Source organism: Lycium barbarum, chromosome 1 (assembly GCF_019175385.1).
Source record: "Lycium barbarum isolate Lr01 chromosome 1, ASM1917538v2, whole genome shotgun sequence".
NCBI lineage: Eukaryota > Viridiplantae > Streptophyta > Magnoliopsida > Solanales > Solanaceae > Lycium > Lycium barbarum.
Genome location: NC_083337.1, coordinates 4,414,984 through 4,435,298, shown reverse-complemented (window position 1 = coordinate 4,435,298; position 20,315 = coordinate 4,414,984). Strand labels below are relative to the sequence as shown.

General features: G+C 39.5%; 1 protein-coding gene and 1 non-coding gene across 2 annotated transcripts; both read left to right on the top strand.

Moving 5' to 3' along the window:
* The first annotated feature begins 17,152 nt into the window (after window positions 1–17,152).
* LOC132629901 (large ribosomal subunit protein uL5z) lies at window positions 17,153–20,004 on the top strand. The gene is made up of 5 exons (XM_060345315.1): window positions 17,153–17,297; window positions 17,580–17,687; window positions 17,794–17,836; window positions 18,682–18,877; window positions 19,593–20,004. Exons 1-5 carry the CDS (start codon window positions 17,295–17,297, stop codon window positions 19,783–19,785), a joined length of 543 nt encoding a protein of 180 aa, XP_060201298.1. The 5' UTR covers window positions 17,153–17,294; the 3' UTR covers window positions 19,786–20,004.
* Window positions 20,005–20,096: 92 nt separating this feature from the next.
* On the top strand, window positions 20,097–20,202 carry LOC132618589 (U6 spliceosomal RNA). The gene has a single exon (XR_009574199.1). It is a non-coding gene; the product is annotated as a U6 spliceosomal RNA (small nuclear RNA).
* The last annotated feature ends 113 nt before the right edge of the window (window positions 20,203–20,315 follow it).

Genomic DNA, 20,315 nt, shown 5'->3' with positions numbered 1-20,315 from the left:
TGAAGTTATCTTCCTGTCCTCCTATTCGACTGTAAAAAACATAATACAATAACACATTCAGTTAAGTGCAAAAATATAGTGAATAACGCAATGCACATTGTAGATATGTTTTGCCAGAAAAAAACCCGACATGGTTTAGTTAGGCACTTGGCCATGAAAATCAAATATTTTCACTTTATTTGGAATTTTGATGTTGGAGTTTTGGCTATGGATTTTGCAAATAATGTTTTGATGTTTGAATGGACTGAAAGTGAAAAACTTTTCCGAAAAAAGTGAAAATTTCTCATGGCCAAATGGTTTGACTGCTAGTAGAATGGGCGACGATTCTCCAACTGTTTTTACTTAACGATAAAAAAAAGAAGAAGATATATTGATAACGAACACTATAGGGAAGCATTGGCGTTTGATATGTTAATCTAAGTCATTTACAGCATTGTGTTGGTCATAGTAGGAAAGAAGAAACAATTATTAAAAAGTTTAGTAAAATTAAAAATCATCTCTTAGATGTATCCATGCATTCGATATAGATACACCCTCTTTAGGAATTCACACACATACCCCTCACACAACCTCAATGTTGCTAACCATATCGAGACATAAGTAGGCGATATTTCTTAGCCATTTGCATCAAGCTCAAACATCCATTGCATGCGTCAGAGGTGGATTCATAATTTTAAGTTTTATGTGTTTTGGATTCTAGAACATGATAACAATTGGATTCGAGATTAGATTAGTTTAAGATATTAATGGATTTCTTAACACAATATAGAGTTTAGATCAAAGTTACTGAGTTTTGCCAAACCTGTAACTTATAACTTAGTGGTATAGATTCGTCCATGCAGCCCCCCCACAACCACCAATAAGCACATACTGATTTTTGCTCAATGGACATAAAATATCTGTGATCCTTTTATTGGCTCTAGAGCTTTAAAGTCTGTGCAAACTATGACGAGTAGGATAATTTTGGCTCTTTTTGTTAATATAAAGTTGCTCTTTCAATTTTCTTTCTATTCTAACGAGTGCATTCAATAAAGGATCCAACTATCCATTTAAGTAAAGCATGAAGGAAAGTCCCTTCGGCTACATCCGATAAGACGAAAAGATTGAGACAATATAGAAAAGATTAATATGGTTCTCTCGCAAGGATGACACACAAATCGATAAGATGGAGACAATATAGAGAAGGTTAATATGGTTCTCTCGCAAGGATGACATACGTGAATCGATAAGTGAACCGAACTTTTTGATGAGCACGAAGGAGAAAAAAGAACTAACAAAGTAATATTCTCAACTGCGCAACATGAATTTCCACAACGTCCTGATTATTCCAATTGCATTCGTGGCTCAGATTATTACTCCGTACGTTCCAATGTATGTGATGTGTGACAGAAGTTCAGTTATTTTTGCCTGACTTGTCCCAAGCACATGCATATATGACTGAAGTTCTAGCAAAAATGGAATAAGTCAGGCGAAAATGACTAAACATCAATCATATAAAGCTGAAGTTCAGGCAAAAATGACTGAAGGCCAACCATTTTTTCCTGATCTAAAGGACGAAATGGATTAATTTCACTCATATGTAAGTTCAAACATTTTGTTTGGAGTTTGGTTTTGTCAAGCCTAACTTAAAACACCACATTTCCGAAATGAATACATGTGCAAATTTTTTAAAAAGGTGGATACATGTTAAATGACAGTGTCAAAGCGGACTGTCTTGTGAAATTTCTACCTGCCATACTACAAAGAAGAAATTGCACGGTTTTCCCTTCAAATGGACTGGTCTTTAATTTTTGCCCTATAAATGGGTTGGTTTGTAATTTTTGCCTCTCAAAATCAAACTTATGGCTCGTGGGACATGCGAAAAAATTGTTTGACTTGAGGAGCAAAAATTAAAGACCAGCACAAAATAGGGACAAACGTGCCAATGGGGCAAGCAATTTACACGAATGGCCCTATCTTGGGGTGATCTTTAATTTTTGCCCTTTAACACTTTAAGTACCAAAAAAAGGGCCGAAAATACCCCTGATATCCAAAAAATAAAAAAAGAACTTATGCTTTGTCCGGTATAAGTTCTGTAGAAATTAAGTTATCCTGCATAACTTCATTTCTACCGAACTTATGCCGGACAAGACAAAACTTCTATAAATTTATGCTGAGCGAATTAGTTACTACACAACTTATGCCAGATAAGACAAACTTTGCCTTGGGAAATATTTTTTCGATTCTGTTGGGGATCGAACCTAGAATCTCTAGTTTTGTAGACTAGCGAATAAGGATACTTTAGCCCAAAATTTTTCATTAAATGAGAGGCAGGGAAACCTTCTTTCATGCTATAACGTGTTTTTTAGTGCATTCATTGCTTTGAGGGACTACTTGAGATAAGCAAAGAAGGAAGCAATGAGGTGGTAACATATGGGTTCCTGGCCTTGATTTCTTCTTACCTTTTTATTAAAAAAAAAATAGAGAAAAGACATCTTTTAACCCCTGAACTTGGCACGAAAACTCAGTTTGGAAACTAAACTTAACTTCTATTTATTTACCCCCCTTAACAACTTACGTTTTAATTATTTTTCCCCTTTAGTGGCCCAGACTAGTTGAGGGTTGGGTAGTGTTAGACACGCGCGAGCTAATTGATCCACGTCATTATTTAATTCCCCAACTTAATTTTACCCGTCCCCACATGAAAAACCTGACCTAGCCCCAATTAACCCGACTCATCCCAAACAAAAGACCCAACGATGGTTCCAATCGTCACTTTTTCCCCTTTCCGCTATAGATCCAAACCTCCACGCTACACAAACCGATCATTGCAAAGTTAAAAACCCAAAATATACGTAAATCTTGTCGTTTCTGAGTGATATTGAAGATTAGTTAGTCACAAAGGTACAAAATTCTTGTTGTTCTCGTTAGGGTTTGTCTAGATTTCGATTTTACTGTTTTTCGATTGCAAAAAATTTATCTTTAACTTCGTTTTTTTTTGTGTAAATGGTAACTGAATCTTGTAATTTTTCATTTGTTTTTAATTTTAGGTTTTGTGAAGAAAATGGACGATGTGTTTGTGACTTTGAGGTTTAACCACGGAGGTAATTTAGAAAAAAACCCTTCGTATTAAGTATGTTGGAGGTAGTATGACAGTTATTTTGATGTTGATCTTGATAAATTCTCTTATTTTGAGCTTGTTTACTATGTTAAAGAAATCAGTTATAATGTTTCATCTTGTTGTGTATATATTAGACCACCTAAATGTCGATTTGTAGTAGAAGTTAAAAGTGATAGGGACATTATTGGTATTGCACCTCAATTAAAAAACGATGATATTGTTGTAATTTTTGTGACTCATCTTGTTGAGGAACCTATTGTGGTCCCCCCTGCTCTTCCACCTATTACCCCTGTGGGTGGGGAATCTTTTACTGCTTTTGATAACCCCACATGTGAAGATATAAATGAAAAGGTTGGGGCAGGTGAGGGTAGTCAAACATTTAGGGGTAGTGAAGGCTTAGGGTTTGAAGAGGCTGCTGGTCTTGATGAACCTTTGGGTGGGACTTCAGCTGCTACTGCAGCTGATGATGATAATCATTCTGACTTAAAAAATGAGAGTGAATCTGAGGAGTTACTGGAAGAGGGGCACCCTTTAAGAGGCCAAGAGTTGTGGGAATAGGAGTGCTTCAGACCTAAAGTGGTTTCAAAATTGTCAATGTAAGTTTGCAACCTCATTAACCATTTACTGCAAACAATCTAGCTTAATGGAGATCTATTTTTATTAATGCAGCATGGAATGGAAAATCAGTCTGCAACCATGCTTATGAATTCAGCAGTAGTCACTGATAGTTTTGGACATCACAAACCAAGACCAGGAGGACTAAAATGGAAAAGGAGTCCAGCTATAACACAACAAGGTCTTCAACAAATGAGTGGACAAAAGAGAATGAAAACAAGGGCCAAAGCTGCTGAGTTGAACTCTTTAAGTCAAACAAGTTCATCAACTGCCCAGAAATGAAATGGAAAAATGAAGTTGAATTAGTTTAGTCCTGTATGTGTATGTCTTTGTGTTATGTCCCGTATTTTCGTATAACGGGAAATCAAGAGATAAATAAGACTTGTGTGTATTGAGGAAATAATTTTGGTTTAAGTCGCTATGCTCGTGTTGATTATGAAACTATTAATGTCAAGACCTCGGGGAAGGCCGAGGGTGAATTTGGAATTTTAGAAATTAGTTTCGGGAATTACAAAACGGGACATTTTATGCATTGGGCTAAGAAAATGGAATACAAAAATTGAGGCCCAAAGGAAGGAAAGTGGCCGGCCAAAGGGGGGGGCAAGCCCAAGCCCATTCCATTAAGGTCATGTGCTATGCACATGACCTATAAGTGGATATATATCACATTGTAATGGATAATTATCTAGAACAAAAGAAAAAAATTCAAGAACAAGAAAAAAATGGCTCTCGGCCGAAGGGTATAGGGAAAGAAAAAAAAAATTTGCTAGCTTTGTGGTGATCCAAAAATCCTTGTCCTTAACGTATTATGAAGTACTCGAGCCCCTCTTCAACGGGGTACAATTAGTTTGGCGTAAGGTGCTCGTTTGCGGCAAATCGGGATCTTAAGATTAAGGTAAGATTTCAATGTTTTTATGTTATGAAATGGGTACATATGTGTTAGTGATTGAATTAGCATGAAGATTTTGGAATGGTGTTGTGTTTGTGCTTGGCATGTGTGTGCAAAAAGAGTGTGTTGGGCCGTGAGCTTTATAAGGTTTAAGGCATAAGAATTTGATCTTGTTTAGCTTGAATGATGTGTTGTTGTGGTCATTATGTTGTAAAGGATTGATTAAGGAATTGAGTTGGTGTTAGAAAATAATTTTGGACGTTATCGGAAAGTGTATATCCTTGGTATATATGTGTATATCATAGTATATATATGATACTAAAGACTTTAAATATGATTTATGGTTGATGATAATGAGTTTGGAATGAAACGACGCAAGTTAGAACGTTCGTCGTAACTTTTGGTGTTTTGAATGAAAATTGGAAAGTAGTGAATTTTGGGGATGTTTGTATGTTGTTTGGAACTTGTTTGTTATGTAGTGGAATAATCTTGAATGAATGAATACAATAATGTGGCTATGAGTTGAAATTGTGAAGTTTGGAAATAGGATTACCAACTTATGAAATAAAGTGCAATTGTGAAGTTAGTGTGTTTGATTGTGATTCGTATTGTGTAATGATGTTTGGGCTGTTGATGTTGTTATATTTTGAGCCGAGCTAAGTCTCGGGGTGTTAGATTTATAGGGGAAGTGCTGCCGAAATTTCGGTAGCCAAATATAGCCCAAAGACGAAAATGTTAATCCTCATGAATAGTAACTGGTAAAAGTGACCATTTGCAGTTTCTGGACGAAACGGGAATTGCGATTTGAGGAGCGTAAGGCGCCAACCAGGTATGTAAAGCCTACCTATCATTCTTTTTGGCATGTCCTAGTCCTACTAGGTTAAGATCGGCCCCTCGGGAATAATCCTACTCTTGGAAATCGAAGCTCAAGTTCGAGCACTATTCACTCAGCGCAATTGACCTCTTTTGTTGCATTTGGTTAAAAGAAAGTTCGTACCCCCATAACTTGTGCTGTTGTGTCCGAAACTCTTCGAAACTTTCGTAGATGGCTCTATGGAGCCGAGAGTCTGTGATTTGTGTCCGCCGCCTCAATTTGACTCGAGGTGGGCCCGCGAGCCCCGAGGCTCCCCTTATTCGGTTTGTTTGATTCGTTTGTGTCCGTTATGATCCGCAACCGTCTGTTTATGACCCAAAGATGTGTTTGAAACTTCCTATGCCATTAATGTACGTTCTGCACTTTGAATGATGTGAGATTTTTGGAAAATGACTTATGAACAGTTTTTCTTGCGAATTTGGCAGTTTGGAACTTCGTAACTTTTATACGCATACTTTGATCAGTCTGATTCCTACTCCGAGCCTTCGGGCGTCAGTATATACCTCTACGTAAACTATATGTTGAGTCCGACAAATTATTTTTGATATGCATATGGTTTCTGCACTACTCTATTCGTGCTGTCTGCTATGACTTCGTTCGTCGGTACCCGGGCCGACTTTGTGATCGTGCGCGCTATAATATATTCGGGAGTTATGATGTGTTACGGTTTCCGAGGCCTCGCCATAGGGCCGGTTACCGTTTATGGAGTTATGATGTGATATGGCATTTGATATGTTCTGATGATATGATGTGTGTGTGATACGATGTGTCTGGAGATTGTACGGGGATTTGTAAACTTCTGGAGTTATGATGTGTTGTGGCACCAGCGTCGGGGGGTGACCACGTTCCTAAACCCTATACATGATTTGATTTGCATTTGTACATTCGTCTCCCGCACAGGGTTGCTTTGTTTGCGATGTTGGTGTGTTTGTTCTTTCTGACTCCAGCTGTGTTTGTGATTTCTGTACCTTCTGCTTTGCATACTCAGTACTTCTCCCGTACTGACCCCCGTTTCTTCGGGGGCTGTGTTTCATGCCCGCAGGTACAGAAGCTCGTTTGGGTGGTCCTCCAGTTTAGGCTACTCATTCTGCTGTGTTGAAGAGCTCCCCTTGATCCGGAGCCTACTTTCGGTACATATCTTTTGGTTGTGTCTGTATTCTGTATATTTGGATGCGTGGGTACGGCGGGGCCCTGTCCCGTCCTATGTTCTTGTGTTCTGTTTTGTTTAGAGGCCTGTAGTCAAATTTGTGGGTCGTGGGTCCGGTGTGTTTGCATGTGAGTCTGTTTTGCGATCTTAAGCGGCCCGTACGCTACTATGGCCAAGTCGGCCTCTGAGTTTGTATGTGTGTGTATGCATTTGGGGGCGATGTATATTCCGCCACCCTTCTGATGTGTGTGTGAAATCTGGCGATGTACATTCCGCCTCCTTTCTGATTTGTGATTTGTCTGATCTGTACGGGCGACTGCTTAGGATAAGTGTTCGGTAGATGTCCGATTACGATGTTGAGTTCGAATAACGTACGTGGAGTTTGGACGAGTCTGATTACGATAGTCTGGGTGTGAGTTCGTTTGGGGTGTCCCAGAAGGACACCAGTCGCGGCCCACAGGGCTGGGTCGTGACAAAAGTGGTATCAGAGCGGTTTGTCCTCGGAATGTCTACAGGCCGTGTCTAGTAGAGTCTTGTTTATCGATGTGTTGTGCACCACATCTATAAACAGGGAGCTACAGGACATCTAGGATGTTGTGTTGCCCTTTCTTTGGAATCTTAGATCGTGCGATAGAGCTGTGTTATTAGGGTCATTCTGATCTGACCCGTTGTTGTGTTTGCAGTGATGCCTCCGAAGAAGGCAACGGCAGCCCAGAAGGGCAAGGCGAAGGTGGGAGAGACCAGTCAGGCACAACGGGCTACTCGGGCTCGTGTTTATGATTTGCCTGAGGTTACACCTCATTCTGAGGGGTCTGCTACACCCCCGTTAGTACAGCCTGGAGCGGGACCTTCAGCAGCTCCAGAGGTCCGTGTACCCGCTCCTGAGACTCCAGCTTCTCAGCCAGGGGCGGAGGATAGGACCCTGAGGGAGGCTGTGCAGTTGTTGACCACGATTGTAGCCGGACAGGCTCGCAGGCGCGGGCGGAGGGACGATGATGATGAGGACAGGCGGGAAAGCCTGAGAGTTCGGGAGTTCTTGTTATGCGGCCCTCCAGAGTTTTTCGGGTCTAAGCCCGACGAGGACCCCCATGACTTCATTCGGGGCATGCGGCGTGCATTAGACTTGGTCAGGGCGTCAGAGACCGAGTCGGTTGAGCTGGCTTCGCATAGGCTTCGGGATGTTGCCGCGCATTGGTATGAGACTTGGGAGCTATCCCGGGGTGAGGGTGCTCCTCCAGCTATGTGGGATCAGTTTGTGACTGCTTTCACCCGCCACTTTCTGCCCCCAGAGTTACGACGGGAGCGAGCTGATCGGTTTTTGCATCTGCAGCAGAGGGGTCGGAGCGTCCGTGAATATAATTTGGAGTTTGATTCCCTGGCCCGGTATGCCCCTGCCGTGGTGGCAGATATGACAGATCGGATGCATAGATATGTTATGGGGCTGGATTGTTACTTGATTGACGGGTGTATGGCGGTGTCATTGCAGACAGATATGGACATTGCCCGTCTACAGGCCTACGCCCAGGGGATGGAGAACCGGCACCGAGCAGATCGGCCCAGCCGAGAGTATGATGGGAGACGGCCCAAGAGAGCCAGATCAGCGGGGTATTCTGGAGATTCTCGGAGCGGGCAGCCTCAGTATCAGCCCAGCGGGTACTTTCCTCCGTCAGGCCGGGACACCCAGTCTGTTGGTAAGAGGTTTGATGGAGCAGGACCGTCCAGGGCAGACCAGAGTTCCAGAGCCCCAGGTCCTCAGGCGAGTAGGGGTCCCAGTCAGTCTAGGCCACCCATACCCCAGTGTTCGTACTGTGGAAGATCGCACCCGGGTGAGTGCTTTAGGGCCACGGGGGCCTGTTTTGCTTGCGGCCGCCAGGGCCATATCATGCGGGATTGCCCGTGGGCAGGTGGTTCCGGTAGCACAGCACCGCCGATGAGGTCCGCTGCTGGTTCGTCATCTACATCTCCGGCCACGCGCTCTACGGGGCGAGGTATGCTAGCACCAGCGGGCCGCGGTAGAGGCCGTGGTGGGGGTTCAGGTTCTAGCGGTCCCTCGAACCGCATCTATGCTTTGACTGGTCGTCGGGACCCAGAGGCACCCCCAGACACAGACCCAGGTATATTACTAACCCTTTTCTGAATAAATATGTGCAATGATAGGTTTGTACCTCAGTATTATGCGATATTCTTTTTGTGTGTGTCAGTAAAGGTAGGGTAAGAATCTGAATTAATGAAAATATCCGAGGCAGTTATCTGTACATGTGTGAGGAAAATATATGGGAGTTGGAAGGGTAGAACGATAGACCACACAGCCAGAAAAGCAAACGACCTCTTTGGGACAGAGTGGGACCCGCTACGAAAAATTTCCGAAAAATTTGCTAAGACCCCGTTTGGCCTAAAATTACGTGACAAAGGTCGTGCGAGGCAATTGGCGGAATTATATCAGCCCTAACGTATCAAAATGCGTGCAAGTTTCAGGGTTAAGCGTGCTCAAGCCAGAGCAATTCTGGGATGGGTGACCCCCTGGGAAGTAATGTAAAGTTTTTCATGAGTAAGAGTGTGATCAAAATAAATGAAAATTTGAAGTAACCAAAAGGTAAATAGACTGGGTGTGGAATAATTAGTGCCCTTTCGAGAGTCGCGCGGAACGAGGCGGACTAAATGGGCAAAGAGGAAAGGGTACAATACCTCTTGGAAAATTGAACGAATTTGAATAATAGTCAGAGATGTTCGCCAGTAAGGTGTGAGTAAACGTGTGTATGTGTATGTGTATGTGTATGTGTGTATGATTCTCATTTGCTGCCTATGAGGTCTAAGAGCCGAGCCCCGGAAACTAATGTAGTGATAAATAAAAGATAAGCAGTGTGAGTAATTGGAATCTTTGAAGGAGTTGGTACGTAAGACGCAAGGTAAATTGTGTGACGACTTGGTGAGTGAGTTGCAAATCAAGGGGAATTCTCATGAATTATTGGAGCCTTAATATGAATGATTTGATTCTAAATTGACATCCCATCTGTGGTGCTTCTGCACTTCCGATTCCGATGAGGCTCTACCTAGTACGCCTCTATATTTCTGAGTTCGACTACGTTCTTGTTCGATGAACCTTTTGTGCGTTTGATTCGGAATCCGTTTCGGTCTGGCACACCTCTGTGGGTCTGACTCTGGATATAAATTCATCTGATATGCTTCGGTGCGTTTGATTTTGACCGCGTGTGTGTTCGATACACTTCGGTTTGACTGGTCACGACTTTGTATGAAACAATCCTGTATATTTGATTCTGATTTCGGATCTGTCCGATATGAGTCCGTACGTCTGACTTCGATTGTGAATCTGTTTGGTATACCTTCGTGTGTTTGATTCTGCTTACGAATTCGTCCGATACTCCTTTGTACGTCTGACTCCGATCTCAGATGTGTCTGATATGCTTCCGTACCTTCGATGTTGACTACGAATCCGTCCGCCATCGTTGAGTATGTCTGCTTCCGATTATGAATCCGTTCGGTTTTAGTTCTGAGTCTGTTGGGCATGAAGTGTCTGATATGAAGTAAAGTGAGATTACGACGATGTGGTAAGGAAACTCAGGAGTGTGAAAAGAAGATGATATTGGCGATGATATCTGGAAAGCGTCCGTCCCTTACAAGAATATAGTGCAGAGTTCGGTGATTACGTAGAGTATGAGAAAATGTATTATGGAGGTATTTGAGTCGGTGACGTGAAAAATCTACCCTAGTATTGGTAAAGAAGATATGTCGGAGAAATCAATAAAGGACAAGTATCAAGAGAACCCTCCCGGAGTAGTATGACACCCATGAGTTCGATTCAACATTCGAGGACGAATGTTTTTAAGGGGGGGAGAATGTTATGTCCCGTATTTTCGTATAACGGGAAATCAAGAGATAAATAAGACTTGTGTGTATTGAGGAAATAATTTTGGTTTAAGTCGCTATGCTCGTGTTGATTATGAAACTATTAATGTCAAGACCTCGGGGAAGGCCGAGGGTGAATTTGGAATTTTAGAAATTAGTTTCGGGAATTACAAAACGGGACATTTTATGCATTGGGCTAAGAAAATGGAATACAAAAATTGAGGCCCAAAGGAAGGAAAGTGGCCGGCCAAAGGGGGGGGCAAGCCCAAGCCCATTCCATTAAGGTCATGTGCTATGCACATGACCTATAAGTGGATATATATCACATTGTAATGGATAATTATCTAGAACAAAAGAAAAAAATTCAAGAACAAGAAAAAAATGGCTCTCGGCCGAAGGGTATAGGGAAAGAAAAAAAAAATTTGCTAGCTTTGTGGTGATCCAAAAATCCTTGTCCTTAACGTATTATGAAGTACTCGAGCCCCTCTTCAACGGGGTACAATTAGTTTGGCGTAAGGTGCTCGTTTGCGGCAAATCGGGATCTTAAGATTAAGGTAAGATTTCAATGTTTTTATGTTATGAAATGGGTACATATGTGTTAGTGATTGAATTAGCATGAAGATTTTGGAATGGTGTTGTGTTTGTGCTTGGCATGTGTGTGCAAAAAGAGTGTGTTGGGCCGTGAGCTTTATAAGGTTTAAGGCATAAGAATTTGATCTTGTTTAGCTTGAATGATGTGTTGTTGTGGTCATTATGTTGTAAAGGATTGATTAAGGAATTGAGTTGGTGTTAGAAAATAATTTTGGACGTTATCGGAAAGTGTATATCCTTGGTATATATGTGTATATCATAGTATATATATGATACTAAAGACTTTAAATATGATTTATGGTTGATGATAATGAGTTTGGAATGAAACGACGCAAGTTAGAACGTTCGTCGTAACTTTTGGTGTTTTGAATGAAAATTGGAAAGTAGTGAATTTTGGGGATGTTTGTATGTTGTTTGGAACTTGTTTGTTATGTAGTGGAATAATCTTGAATGAATGAATACAATAATGTGGCTATGAGTTGAAATTGTGAAGTTTGGAAATAGGATTACCAACTTATGAAATAAAGTGCAATTGTGAAGTTAGTGTGTTTGATTGTGATTCGTATTGTGTAATGATGTTTGGGCTGTTGATGTTGTTATATTTTGAGCCGAGCTAAGTCTCGGGGTGTTAGATTTATAGGGGAAGTGCTGCCGAAATTTCGGTAGCCAAATATAGCCCAAAGACGAAAATGTTAATCCTCATGAATAGTAACTGGTAAAAGTGACCATTTGCAGTTTCTGGACGAAACGGGAATTGCGATTTGAGGAGCGTAAGGCGCCAACCAGGTATGTAAAGCCTACCTATCATTCTTTTTGGCATGTCCTAGTCCTACTAGGTTAAGATCGGCCCCTCGGGAATAATCCTACTCTTGGAAATCGAAGCTCAAGTTCGAGCACTATTCACTCAGCGCAATTGACCTCTTTTGTTGCATTTGGTTAAAAGAAAGTTCGTACCCCCATAACTTGTGCTGTTGTGTCCGAAACTCTTCGAAACTTTCGTAGATGGCTCTATGGAGCCGAGAGTCTGTGATTTGTGTCCGCCGCCTCAATTTGACTCGAGGTGGGCCCGCGAGCCCCGAGGCTCCCCTTATTCGGTTTGTTTGATTCGTTTGTGTCCGTTATGATCCGCAACCGTCTGTTTATGACCCAAAGATGTGTTTGAAACTTCCTATGCCATTAATGTACGTTCTGCACTTTGAATGATGTGAGATTTTTGGAAAATGACTTATGAACAGTTTTTCTTGCGAATTTGGCAGTTTGGAACTTCGTAACTTTTATACGCATACTTTGATCAGTCTGATTCCTACTCCGAGCCTTCGGGCGTCAGTATATACCTCTACGTAAACTATATGTTGAGTCCGACAAATTATTTTTGATATGCATATGGTTTCTGCACTACTCTATTCGTGCTGTCTGCTATGACTTCGTTCGTCGGTACCCGGGCCGACTTTGTGATCGTGCGCGCTATAATATATTCGGGAGTTATGATGTGTTACGGTTTCCGAGGCCTCGCCATAGGGCCGGTTACCGTTTATGGAGTTATGATGTGATATGGCATTTGATATGTTCTGATGATATGATGTGTGTGTGATACGATGTGTCTGGAGATTGTACGGGGATTTGTAAACTTCTGGAGTTATGATGTGTTGTGGCACCAGCGTCGGGGGGTGACCACGTTCCTAAACCCTATACATGATTTGATTTGCATTTGTACATTCGTCTCCCGCACAGGGTTGCTTTGTTTGCGATGTTGGTGTGTTTGTTCTTTCTGACTCCAGCTGTGTTTGTGATTTCTGTACCTTCTGCTTTGCATACTCAGTACTTCTCCCGTACTGACCCCCGTTTCTTCGGGGGCTGTGTTTCATGCCCGCAGGTACAGAAGCTCGTTTGGGTGGTCCTCCAGTTTAGGCTACTCATTCTGCTGTGTTGAAGAGCTCCCCTTGATCCGGAGCCTACTTTCGGTACATATCTTTTGGTTGTGTCTGTATTCTGTATATTTGGATGCGTGGGTACGGCGGGGCCCTGTCCCGTCCTATGTTCTTGTGTTCTGTTTTGTTTAGAGGCCTGTAGTCAAATTTGTGGGTCGTGGGTCCGGTGTGTTTGCATGTGAGTCTGTTTTGCGATCTTAAGCGGCCCGTACGCTACTATGGCCAAGTCGGCCTCTGAGTTTGTATGTGTGTGTATGCATTTGGGGGCGATGTATATTCCGCCACCCTTCTGATGTGTGTGTGAAATCTGGCGATGTACATTCCGCCTCCTTTCTGATTTGTGATTTGTCTGATCTGTACGGGCGACTGCTTAGGATAAGTGTTCGGTAGATGTCCGATTACGATGTTGAGTTCGAATAACGTACGTGGAGTTTGGACGAGTCTGATTACGATAGTCTGGGTGTGAGTTCGTTTGGGGTGTCCCAGAAGGACACCAGTCGCGGCCCACAGGGCTGGGTCGTGACACTTTGGTACTGACTGTTATGCAGCAGTGACTGCAGGTTTTAATGTTGTTTTTGTGAAACAATTAGATGTGAAACATATTAAGCAGTTGTGACTGCAATTTTGCCCTGTATTGACATTCTATTCTTGCAATATTAAGCAGCTGTGACTGCAAATTTGCTGTATATTTCCTGATTTTGTGACAGTTCAGTCTTGCAATGTTGTGTATGACATTAAATGCATAGAGAAGCTGCCCAGCTATGACTGCAATGTTGTGTATAACACTAAATGCAGTAAACAGATTAGAGCAGTGTTTACACATTTGAGCAGTGTACGTTGAGCAGTGTACGTTGAGCAGTGTACAGATTTGAGCAGTCAAACACATTGAATGGATGCAAGTAAATGCATTATACAGATTTGAGCAGTCAAACACATTGAATCTGAGTTAGTAAATGATGGTAATTGGTACTTGGGAGTGATGGTCAAAACCAATGAATCTGAGACATCAATAACTACTTGATCACACTAACACTATAACTCAACTCAATTATAAATAGGCTTTCCATCTCACTTTCACTCAACTCAAATAACTCTTAACAAATATAGTGATATTCAAGAGGCAGCCTTCATCTAAGATGGATGACATGGAAATGGCCGCATGTTTTGACAAAGAATTGACAAAATCATACGTCGAAAAATACGATTTCGTAAGTGTTGTCGTATTATATATTTTCAATTGTTCTTTTACCTCTTTTGGTAATAACATGTTTTTTTTGCAATTTGTCCCTTTCGATCTTGACCGCATCTAACGATGACGTCAAATTTTGAACATTATTCCACTGAATCTCAGGGAACAATTCATCTTCCCATTCCCAAAATCCACAAGAATTGCCCTTAGGCCTCGGACATTTGTAGAATTTCCGTCCGGGATTACTAGGAGTCGATGAAGTGAGGTGTTTTGCAATGGTGCCACAATTACATTTTACGTGAGATGAACAACTACCTTGAGACATTTATGAACCCACAATATTTTTGAATTACCACAGAGAGTGATTATGGACAGAAATTTGGAAGGAGAAATTTGGTGGAGAAATTTCGTGGAGGAAAAATACATATATGAAGGAGCAATGGTGTGAGCAAGAGGAATTTCATGAATGAAGAAGGGGCTGATTGAAGGTGTGATGAAGATGAAGAAGAACTTAGGGTTCTAAAGAGTGGTGGGTCGGGTGGGATTAGAAAGGGGGAACGGTATTATAACCGTTACCCCCGTCGATTTTATTAAAAAAAAAAACGTTAACAAAAATTAATTAACGCACGGGTCAGGCACTGTCAAACACGCGCCCTAGTCTGGGCCACTAGAGGGGGAAAATAATTAAAACGTAAGTTGTTAAGGGGGGTAAATAAATAGAAGTTAAGTTTAGTTTTCAAACTGAGTTTTCGTGCCAAGTTCAGGGGTTAAAAGATGTCTTTTCTCAAAAAAATAAAAAGAAATATTCATTTATACCATTGACATTGATAATTATAGAAAATTGGATAGTATATTTTGATGAATAGCAATGGTAGTGGAAAACATTCCTTTCCTAGAGTAAAGATAAGGTAAAAATTAAAGACCAGCGATTTGAGGGGCAAAAATGAAAGAGCAGTCTGTATGAAGGGAAATCTGCACAAAAAGTTGGTTCCAGTGACCCCCTTCTATACTTCTTTTTTTTTGCGCGGATTGCCCTTCATTTGGGGTGGTCTTTAATTTTTCCCTTCAAATTGGTGGTCTTTAATTTTTGCCCTTAGCCTAATACCCCGAGGTTGTGGGTTCGAACTCTAGCTCAGTAAAAAAATAAAAATCGCAAGGCAGAAGTTGCAAAATTCTGCCTTAAAGCTGTCCATGCAAGCAGAATTTGGGCCTTATGCAAATTCTGCCTTAAGGCAGAAATTTGCAAATTCTGGCCATGTGAAAAATCTGCTTTAAGGCAGAATAGGACAAAAGTTAAAGACCACCATTTTGAGGGCCAAAAATTAAAGACCACCCCAGCGAAGGAAAATCCCGCAAATTGCCCTCTATACTTCATACTCCCTTTGTTTTAATTTAAATGAACCTATTTAACTGAGTATGAAGTTTAAGAAAGAAGAGAAGACTTTTAAACTTATTGTGTTAAATGAGCCACATATATTTTCTGTGGTTATAAATCAATACATAAACGTAAATCGTTTCTAAATATAGAAAGAATTCATTTTTTTTGGCATTGACTAATAAAGAAATACGTTCATATAAATTGAAGGGAAAATGAGCTAATAATACCTATTTAAGACTCTATATTACAAAACATAAGGATACTTTTCTTTATTTACAAAACATAACAACAAAATTACAAAGTATACCAGATTTGGGCTTAATGGGATACCCACGATTTTAGGTTTTTTTTAAGGAAGAAAATCTGATTTTAAATGTGGACTTAATTCTAGAATAATTACCATTCAACTTCTTCTTCTTTTTAAAAATATTTCTCTCTCTCTCTCTCTCTCCCTCTATGATAGACATCATTTTCATACCTAAAATCCATCTTCCCTCCTAGTATAAATTTTCAAACCAGTATTACAAAGTATTTTTGATTACTAACTTGTGTATTAATTGTATATAAAAATTAATTTGTATCGTTTTGAGATATATATGATCATTGTGTGTTTTGAAAATCTGTATAAATTATATAAACTATAGTTTTAGAAAATGTTGAAAGCTAATATATGTAGGAAATGTGTATGGAGTCTGTTATATGTCATTTTTTAGATATATGCGGCACAATGTGTATGAAATGCGAACAAATTCGATATCAATTAGTCTTAAAAATGTTGAAAACTGATATGTGTATGAAATGTGGATGAAATTTTGGTTTGGATCAATCATAAAACTTATTATACATATATATACTTTCTCATAATCTATACATACTTTGATAAGATTTTATACAATTTATATGTACTTTATCATAATTACAATATACATACAACTTTTATACATATTTCATACATAGAAATTATAACGAATTTATATATTTATACATATTGCATACAAAAATTAATATATATTTATTTTCTGGGGTATGAACAAGTTTATTATACATATTTTTCTCAAAATTTATCCATACTTTGATTAGATTTTATACAATTTATATGTACTTATAATAATCAAAATACACATACAATTTTTAAGCATATTTCATATATAAAAATTATAAGAATCTATACAGTTATACATATTGCATACGAAAATTATACATATATGTTTTTTGGTGTATGAACTTTGTCCATAAAAATTACAGATTATAATGGAATTTTCGAGTAAAAGTTGGAAAAATCAGGGAACTATATCTCTAAATTTTGAATGAGGAGAGAAAAGTGGATAAAATAAGTAAAGTGATTTTCTTACCTTATTTAATGTGTTTTATTTGTTTCTTTTTAATTTACCTAATTCGTATAGATTTTGTAATAAGTCTATTGGTATATTTTGTAAACTGAAAAATATCCTCATGATCTGTAAATATACCCTCTTACCATGTACATATATATGTTTTTTTACCCCCGAGGGAGTATAAGATGAGCCCAAATCCAAAAAGGTCCATCCATAAAAAAGAGAACCGTGGCTTAAGCCCAAATTTTAACGGGCTAAATCTCACCAAAGAAACAAGTGAGGCCCAAATTAGAATTGCTTTAAAAGTTTGGCAAAACCCTTCTCCGCCGCTTTGCTTCCTCTTCATCCTCCTTCTGCAGCAACAGCTCCTCACAACTATAATCCAATGGTACGTCCCACGTGTAATTTTCAATTAAATTTCTGCAAATCTAGATAACTAATGTGCATCCACTAATTTTGTGTTTATGATGTAAGAAACAATTTTTCCTGCAAATTTAAATGACTAATTTGAACTTATTGATTTGTGCAAATCTCAATGTGTAAGAGCGCGTTTGGATGGACTTTTGGCTTATTTTTGTCACACTTTTTTATTTTACCCAAACACTACAAAAGTGCTTAAAACCACCTATATATATATATAAGTTAGTGATGCAAAGATTGATGTGAACAGGCGTCAGAGAAGAAGTTGAGCAACCCAATGAGGGATATCAAGGTTCAGAAGCTAGTCCTGAACATCTCCGTCGGTGAGAGCGGAGATAGACTTACCAGGGCGGCCAAGGTCATTCTCCTTGCTTATATAGCGTTTAATGTTGCTATACAACTTGATGTTATTGTTGTCATGTGTAAAAACTGAAATCAGCTATGCGTTCGTTTCGTAATTGTAGGTCCTGGAGCAACTCAGCGGCCAATCCCCTGTTTTCTCCAAGGGTCAGTTTCTTCTTGGAATTATTGAATAACATTGACATGGGGATTTCTTGGATGTATACTGTGGACATGTGGTCTATTTCCATAAAGTTCTTTAGTATTGGAAGCAGTGGCGGAGCCAGGATTTCCGCCGAGGGGTTCAAAATATAAAAAAATAAACATATGAAGAAGCTTAAGGGGTTCAACATCTACTATATATACATAAAAAATAATTTTAACCTTGTAAAAATAGTATTTTTTTCTGCCGGGGTGGTTCGGATGAACACCCTCGGCATAGTGTGGCTCCGCCACTGATTGGAAGTAAATGGACCTGACTAGAGCTGAAATCAATAGGATTCTTATAGTTGTCTGATATTGGATTTTGAGGTTTAGCTGATTGATAAATAAATGTCAGTTCGTTGGAAGTACCTAGCATTGTTTCACTATGTGAATAGTGAATATGGGCTCATATGTGGCGGAATGGAATTGGAGGATTCATGTAACACAACCTAACTTGTTTGGGATCAACGCATAGTAGTAGTTGATCGCATGGTGAAAATGTATTTTATTGATACACTTAAGAATGAAGCAACCGATAATTAAGTGTTGTATGTGTGTTTAATTATGATTTTCTTGACCTAGATATGCAAGAATTAGAGCAACTGTGTGTGTTGGAATAGTTAAATAATATCTAGACTTTTACTAGACTCAAATAATCTGGTGTTGTTTATACATTGATACACTTGTGCAGTGGCAAATAAAATAATCCATGATTTGTTTTATTACATTGCTTGATGAAATGGTTATCCCTCATTTCTTCATTGAAGATGTTTAGTTTCCTCTGGTGCTTGTATTGTTATCTTTGACAGCTAGGTATACTGTGCGATCCTTCGGAATCAGGCGTAATGAGAAGATAGCTTGCTATGTCACTGTCAGAGGAGAGAAAGCTATGCAACTCCTTGAGAGTGGATTGAAAGTCAAGGAATACGAGTTGTTGAGGAGAAACTTCAGTGAGACTGGATGCTTTGGTTTTGGTATTCAGGAGCACATCGATCTTGGAATTAAGTAAGCATACTGTTACTCTCACTATATATCATTATTTGGAGTACTTTCACTATACCTTTTTTTGGAGTATTTCCACATTCTACATAATTAGTTAGAAGTGCTGCTCATTAAGCTTTAAATCATGTTGCTGGAGCTGCATTAAACATATAGGTTACGGATATTCATCTTCAAGATTTTTTTGGGTTGCGTCTTCCTCAAGTTCAAGGTTTAATTGTTTCTCATGTCATACTAGGAGTGGAAAACTGGCGGGTTGGATTTCGAATATGGGCGGGTTGAAAACGGGCCAAACAAATACAGATAAATATCTAACCCACCCATATTTAACACGAATGAAAAATGGGTTTCAGGAATCGTTAGGTGATAACACAAGTTAAAAGCCAAAATAAGCTTAGACTCCAAGAAAGCAAGAACTCATGAAAATAATAAGTGGACAAATGGATATTGATAATATGGATATCCATATTATCCATCTGGATATTCATTTTTAGCGGATAATATCCATATTTGATCCATTTTTATATGGTCAGTTGTCCAACCCATATATAATGGGTCGGATTGGACAGTTGCTTTTTTTTTTTTTAACCATTTTGCCAGCCCTACATCATACTAAATGAGTGTAGGATATTATTTGTCAAGTTCTGTATACTTTATGCCTGTACAATGATTGTGTTGTTACTAATTCGTTTGACATCATATTCTTTTATCTGTTTTATAGGTATGACCCTTCAACCGGTATCTATGGTATGGATTTCTATGTTGTGCTAGAGCGCCCAGGATACCGTGTTGCTCGTCGTCGTAGGTGCAAGTCTCGAGTTGGAATTCAGCACAGGGTAACAAAGGATGACGCAATGAAGTGGTTCCAGGTCAAATATGAAGGTGTTATCCTTAACAAATCTTCAAACATTTAAGTTGAAATCCACTGTTGGATCAGTTCGTCTCCCAGCAAGTTTTTTGTGTTTTATGCATTTTGTAGACCAACATTTAATACTCTTAGAGGAGTTGAAAAGTTTTGGGGAGTTGATGTTATTTGGCATATCAGGATATGTTAAGTTTGTTTTCATTTTGGCTATCAGATGATTTTAATTCTATCCTCCTTTGTTATGGTGAGTTTCAAATGTTGCAAGCAATCCAGGATTTATCTCACGAGTCACGGCTATGCCCATGATTAGTAAGAGCGTCGGCTCGAAACATGGTTTGTTTGTCCTTATATGGCCCTTTTTATTTCTTAGTTTTTTTTTCCGATAAAATTGGAATGATACAGAGAAGATTAGCGTAGCCCCCGTGCAAGGATTTGTCCTTATGGCCGTAAATGGATTTGCTGTTTTATTGGAACAGGTGATTTTTAAACAATTTTTTGATACAAGGATCAAGATTTGTAGTTTTAGTCACAAATCATATTTATTCGTCACAAGTTCTCTATTGAGTTGGACTAGAAATT

Coding starts and splice junctions, on each gene's coding strand:
- LOC132629901 (XM_060345315.1), top strand. Junction 17,837..18,681: donor ATCCCCTGTTTTCTCCAAGG/GTCAGTTTCTTC, acceptor TATCTTTGACAG/CTAGGTATACTGTGCGATCC. Junction 18,878..19,592: donor CACATCGATCTTGGAATTAA/GTAAGCATACTG, acceptor TCTGTTTTATAG/GTATGACCCTTCAACCGGTA.